At 41.9% G+C, this 6,845-nt stretch overlaps 1 protein-coding gene across 1 annotated transcript in view; it reads right to left on the reverse strand.

Moving 5' to 3' along the window:
• Positions 1 to 6,845, reverse strand: part of LOC107562808 (Down syndrome cell adhesion molecule homolog) — a 142,419-nt gene that overhangs the window by 39,649 nt on the left and 95,925 nt on the right. Inside the window, exons 5-6 of the mRNA XM_016247532.1 lie at positions 5,015 to 5,293; positions 1,528 to 1,803 (exon numbers count right to left, since the gene is read on the reverse strand). Of these exons, the coding sequence (XP_016103018.1) occupies positions 1,528 to 1,803; positions 5,015 to 5,293 (555 nt within the window). The remainder of the gene's footprint in view (positions 1 to 1,527; positions 1,804 to 5,014; positions 5,294 to 6,845) is intronic.

The raw sequence follows: 6,845 nt of genomic DNA on the forward strand, positions 1-6,845 counted from the left end.
GGAGCCAGAGTCTGCGCAGTAGAGATTCGTTTGGAGCCAGAGTCTGCGCAGTAGAGATTCGTTTGGAGCCAGAGTCTGCGCAGTAGAGATTCGTTTGGAGCCAGAGTCTGCGCAGTAGAGATTCGTTTGGAGCCAGAGTCTGCGCAGTAGAGATTCGTTTGGAGCCAGAGTCTGCGCAGTAGAGATTCGTTTGGAGCCAGAGTCTGCGCAGTAGAGATTCGTTTGGAGCCAGAGTCTGCGCAGTAGAGATTCATTTGGAGCCAGAGTCTGCGCAGTAGTGTAGTGAGGTGGAACCGCGGAATCAAACTCTCGCCAAAACTCCCGCAGACCCAATCAACCATAACGACACGCCCTGTTTTTACAGCATCAAATTACTAGCTAAAATCAAACTTATCACAAAAATGAACAATTGAACATATATCAGCGTGATAACAACTACCTTAAATGACCAAAACCATCTTTCGGAAATTGTATTGGAAGTGTAATTAGTTTTTTTATTTTGACTCAAGTCCCATTCGTTTACATGGAGAAGGCGGGGTTTATTACCTGTACTGCAGCCAGCCACCAGGGGGCGATCAAAGAGCCCGCTTCACTTTTTAGGATGTGTGAGGCACACCCGATACTAACAGCCGATCCGCATACAAAGTGACGTTATAGTTCCCCCACTCTATAAACAGCCGGTAGAAGCAACATGACAGAGCGAGAGAACCGGAGTTTAGCCATACATATGGGAAGCCAAATGCACTGAAAGTGGGATGAAACAGCGCGATGTTACAGAGTATTCGGCACGGATCAATTGACCGAGCCACGCGACAGCGCTACCAAACGAATATCGCGCTACGAACGGCGCAAACTAATCTCACAAGCACGGCGCTGATCAGTTAAAAAGTACTTAATGTATGCACACAAATACGGTTAAAATGCTAAGGACTATAACGACATGACATTCACAAAGGAGTTTGGAGTGATACACGTATTTAGGTAGATTTTGAGGCGCATTGCCTTGAAAAATTAAAGTAACCCACAGCGTCCTCAGCAAGTCTTACAAACAAACACAGAGCATCATAGAATGATATGAAGGTAACAGCATTTTCACTTTTGGGTGAACTGTTCCTTTAAATGTAATAACAAATTTAATATCTAGTATAAAAGATAATATATTTAGATACAATAGATGCTAACACTTGCAAATGCAAACAAAAAAGATATGGTGCCCAAAATCCATTTTCTGTGTTGTTGGACATGATATGTTATGTCCTCACTGGCTTATATTGTACCTTCTGCATACACTGAATTCAATTCAATTCAATTCAATTCAATTCAATTTTGAAAGAAATTGCTAGTAAGTTTTACAAATAATTACAAAGAAATGGCAAGTAACGTTGAATTAAACAAGTAGAAAGACTGAAATAGTATTTTCTTGCAAAACGTTTTACTTAAAAAAAATCATCAATTACAGTGTACTTTTAGTAATTTAATACTAACAAATAACACAATTTCTTTTACTTCCTTCCAAGTTGGACTTACCTTCCAAGACGACCTGAACTAAGTCTTGGGTGGACATCTTGCCATTTCGAGCAAAGCACTGATACGCTCCTCCATCGCTCTTGGCCATTCCTTCCATCACCAGGTTCTCGTTGTTGATGCCCGTTATACGTACATTTATACCCTGATAGATCTTCTCACCATTCCTGTACCAGGTGATTTCATACTCGTCAGAGCCAGTCACACTGCAGAACAGCGACACTTGGCTACCCACGCTCCCTCTCACCTTCCGGGGACTCACCACTGCTTTCAGAGGCTCTGGGGGAGATGGAAACACACATACATAGACAACAATACACTATCAGTTATAATAATTATGTCTAAATTCAGTTAAATTGACTACATCATCACTTATCCTCCACAATTGCTAGAAAACATCTTTGTTGACAAACACCATGGTAGTCATTTTGTTTTTGTTTTAAGCAATGGAGATACTTTACAGGTGAAAATGAGTTTTCATTTAATTTATTTCATAATTGCTTATTTTCCTGTTTATAATTGTGAAGCTGCTTTGAAACAATCGGTATTATGTAAAGTGCTATATAAATAAATGTGACTTGTCTGAGATATTAATAATCCAAACTTTGGATCAGGGTTATTATCATTAACTAAAACTGTAAACAAGACATTTTTGTTAAAAATATAAAAAAAATTAATATTAACAGAAAAAAAAGTGACCCTGGACCACAAAACCAGTCATACGTCGCACAGTTATATTTGTAGCAAGAGCCAACAATGCATTTTATGGGTCCAAATGATCGATTTTTCTTTTATGCCAAAAATCATTAGGATATTAAAGGGGTCATATGATGCGATTTCAATTTTTCCTTTCTCTTTGGAGTGTTACAAGCTCTTGGTGCATAAAGAAGATCTGTAAAGTTGCAAAGACTAAAGTCTCAAATCCAAAGAGATATTGTTTATAAAAGTTCAGAGTCAGCCATACCTACCTAAAACGGCTCATTCTAACACGCCCCCACATATCTACCTCACTATGTGGGAAGATTTGCATAACGCCGCCCAAATGTTCACGCAAAGAAAGATGGCGTAACTTTTATTCTCACTGTAGTATTGTTGACGCTGCAGCCATGTCGTGAAGGCACTGTGTGCTTCGTTGTGAAAGCGAAACTACTTTGTTTGGTCTTCCAAAAGAGGACGATATCTGCTTCGTTTTTTTTGTAAATTTCCTACCGTAACTATATCAAATGTAACTTTTGATTAGTAATATGCATTGCTAAGAACTTAATTTGGACAAATTTAAAGATGATTTTCTGAATATTTTGATTTTTTTTCACCCTCAGATTCCAGATTTTCAAATAGTTGTATCTCAGCCAAATATTGTCCTATCCTAACAAACCACCAATGAAATACATCAATGAAAAGCTTATTTATTCAGCTTTCAGATTATGTATAAATCTTGTTATGGCTGGTCATCCATTATGACTGGTTTTGTGGTCCAGGGATTTATATATATATACAGTGGGTACGGAAAGTATTCAGACCCCCTTAAATTTTTCACTCTTTGTTATATTGCAGCCATTTTCTAAAATCATTTAAGTTATTTTTTTTCCTCATTAATGTACACACAGCACCCCATATTGACAGAAAAACACAGAATTGTTGACATTTTTGCAGATTTATTAAAAAAGAAAAACTGAAATATCACATGGTCCTAAGTATTCAGACCCTTTGCTCAGTATTTAGTAGAAGCACCCTTTTGATCTAATACAGCCATGAGTCTTTTTGGGAAAGATGCAACAAGTTTTTCACACCTGGATTTGGGGATCCTCTGCCATTCCTCCTTGCAGATCCTCTCCAGTTCTGTCAGGTTGGATGGTAAACGTTGGTGGACAGCCATTTTTAGGTCTCTCCAGAGATGCTCAATTGGGTTTAAGTCAGGGCTCTGGCTGGGCCATTCAAGAACAGTCACAGAGTTGTTGTGAAGCCACTCCTTCATTATTTTAGCTGTGTGCTTAGGGTCATTGTCTTGTTGGAAGGTAAACCTTCAGCCCAGTCTGAGGTCCTGAGCACTCTGGAGAAAGTTTTCGTCCAGGATATCCCTGTACTTGGCCGCATTCATCTTTCCCTCAATTCCAACCAGTCGTCCTGTCCCTGCAGCTGAAAAACACCCCCACAGCATAATGCTGCCACCACCATGCTTCACTGTTGGGACTGTATTGGACAGGTGATGAGCAGTGCCTGGTTTTCTCCACACATACCGCTTAGAATTAAGGCCAAAAAGTTATATCTTGGTCTCATCAGACCAGAGAATCTTATTCAGGTGTTTTTTAGCAAACTCCATGCAGGCTTTCATGTGTCTTGCACTGAGGAGAGGCTTCCGTCGGGCCACTCTGCCATAAAACCCCGACTGGTGGAGGGCTGCAGTGATGGTTGACTTTCTACAACTTTCTCCCATCTCCCAACTGCATCTCTGGAGCTCAGCCACAGTGATCTTTGGGTTCTTCTTTACCTCTCTCACCAAGGCTCTTCGCCCCCGATAGCTCAGTTTGGCCGGACGGCCAGCTCTAGGAAGGGTTCTGGTCATCCCAAACGTCTTCCATTTAAGGAATGGAGGCCACTGTGCTCTTGGGAACCTTAAGTGCAGCAGAAATTTTTTTGTAACCTTGGCCAGATCTGTGCCTTGCCACAATTCTGTCTCTGAGCTCTTCAGGCAGTTCCTTTGACCTCATGATTCTCATTTGCTCTGACATGCACTGTGAGCTGTAAGGTCTTATATAGACAGGTGTGTGGCTTTCCTAATCAAGTCCAATCAGTATAATCAAACACAGCTGGACTCAAATGAAGGTGTAGAATCATCTCAAGGATGATCAGAAGAAATGGACAGCACCTGAGTTAAATATATGAGTGTCACAGCAAAGGGTCTGAATACTTAGGACCATGTGATATTTCAGTTTTTCTTTTTTAATAAATCTGCAAAAATGTCAACAATTCTGTGTTTTTCTGTCAATATGGGGTGCTGTGTGTACATTAATGAGGAAAAAAAATTAACTTAAATGATTTTAGCAAATAGCTGCAATATAACAAAGAGTGAAAAATTTAAGGGGGTCTGAATACTTTCCGTACCCACTGTATATAGGGCAAAAGCACATCAAAATGACAAAAACTAAAAAATGAACTGAAAACAGAAAATACTAAATACTAAGCACTGCTTTGGACGGAACGCAGCAAGTAAAGACTTGTTAGCTAATAGCAGCCCATTCACACTTGTGTGCTGACTAATGATGCTCAACTTAAATTTCTTGGCACACAGCAAACACAATTTAAATTTTAATCGCTTAAAGGTATCATTTACATTAATAGTTTTGGTTTGCAAAACAACAGTGAAAAGATTTGCCAAGATTTAATCTGTCAAAGGGGACTTTTCATGAAAAGTTTAAATACAAACCTCTGAAAAAGCTAGATCGTTCAGATGTTGTAATAGATGGTTAAATACTGTCACAAGATATCTTACGTTTAACCGCCAGCCGTCCGACCACTTTGGCATTCCCGAAGCTGTTCCACACCTCACACACATAACTGCCTGCATCACTGGGTCGTGTGGCCTCGATGAGAAGGCCCGATACACTCTGGTGGTACCGGCTGTCTGATTCTAAGGGGCTGTTGTCCCTCAGCCAGCGATACCTGGGTGTGGGGTGACCGGATGCTTTACATGGGAGCTCCACCCGATGACCCACCATAACCTCCCTCCGTTCAAACCCATCCAGAATCACTGGAGCTGAGTCCACAGGTTCTAAAAGAGAGTGAGAGAACATACATTTTCTTTATCATCATTTGAATATCCTGATTTGGTGGTCAATTAATGTGAACAATTGTTAAAAAAGGGTTCTTATAATCGTCAATGTTAAAAACCGTTGTGTGGCCATTTCTGAAGGATCATGTAACACTGAATGCTGCAGAAAATTCATCTTTGCCATCAGAGGGATAAATGACATTTTAAAATATATGAAAAAAGAAAACAGCCATTTTAAATTGTAACAACATTTCACTATTTGTACAGTATTTTTGATCCAATAAGGTATCAGATACAGTGCATGAACATGGAAGTAAACTACAACACTACTTCCATATAGAGATAAATAAGAGACCACAGTAAATGTAATTTTCACTCCAACAGAAAAAGAAAATCGTGCTTGTCCTTGTGGTGGCAAACACCCAATCTGTCTTCCCATGACATAATTTTCCACTGACTCCAGAGTAATTAGTCTCATCATTTACAGCTCAGGTGATTGGCTCAAAACAACCTGGTTGCAGATCTGACCATGAGCTGCCATGAGCAAAGATCAAATTGTGAATTTAAAATTGTATACCTCCTGGTTCTACCCAAGCAAATACCATTGAGATAAATGGGAAGCCAGGCTTTACTGGCTGCAAACTTGGTTCCCTTTCAGTCGGTCACTCTTGACGAATTGGGATCTCGCTTAGAGGGACCAATCTACTTCGAGTGTAAACTAAACGAGCCAATGCACATTGGCATGCGATTATTGCATCCAGCTGCTGCTGATCACAGCGTGAGTATAAATAGGCAGCAGATGCAGCGCATATTCAGCTTTTCGCTTCGGAGCTGAGCGATCACATCGTTCTGCTCCTGACTACTCTACTGAGAGAAGAAGACTGAATGAGTTCAGCGTGCTCTTGGAGAGCTCTTCGTGTTGGCGGACGGCGCTTCAGCGGTGGTGGTTTCCCGTGTCGAGTGGGTTGCACACATCAGGTTGCACTACCCCCTGTTTGTGTTGCAGATGATCATCTCCCCTGTGCGCCTCAGCACGCTAAAAGAGCTTTTCCCTAAAAGAGCAATTTCGGGTACGTCTTTTTAAAGACGACGTTGCGTGGCAAACTTGACGTTACGTCCTTGTAAAGACGATGTGGGTCTTGCTATAGACAACGTATCACCCGGGCGTTTTTGGATGCGGTCGTTACCTGGTGCTGGGTGATGGTCACTATCGCTGCCTCTCGTGCCTGGGAATGAAGCACGCTGAGGTGGCTTTCGTGGATGACTCATGCTCCCATTGCGGGGGTATGACCATCTCGGAGTTGCGGACCAGACTCCGTTACCTGCAAAGGGGCGGAGTGCCCGTGCCACTGCCTAGATCTGGGGTTCCCTCTGGTGGCAACTGGGGGCGTCCTTTTTCTGGCAGTGGGCGGACTGGTCTTACGGTCACGGTGAGGAATTCACCTCCGGGGATGCCCAAGCCCGCCGGCACTTCGAAACCAGCGGAGCTCTCAAAAAGAGCAGGCTGGACCCTCCCGGGGGGTAACACCTGTTTCTTCGAGGCTCCCCCCGA

The sequence above is a fragment of the Sinocyclocheilus grahami genome, unplaced genomic scaffold (genome assembly GCF_001515645.1).
Source record: "Sinocyclocheilus grahami isolate Dianchi unplaced genomic scaffold, SAMN03320097.WGS_v1.1 scaffold841.1, whole genome shotgun sequence".
NCBI lineage: Eukaryota > Metazoa > Chordata > Actinopteri > Cypriniformes > Cyprinidae > Sinocyclocheilus > Sinocyclocheilus grahami.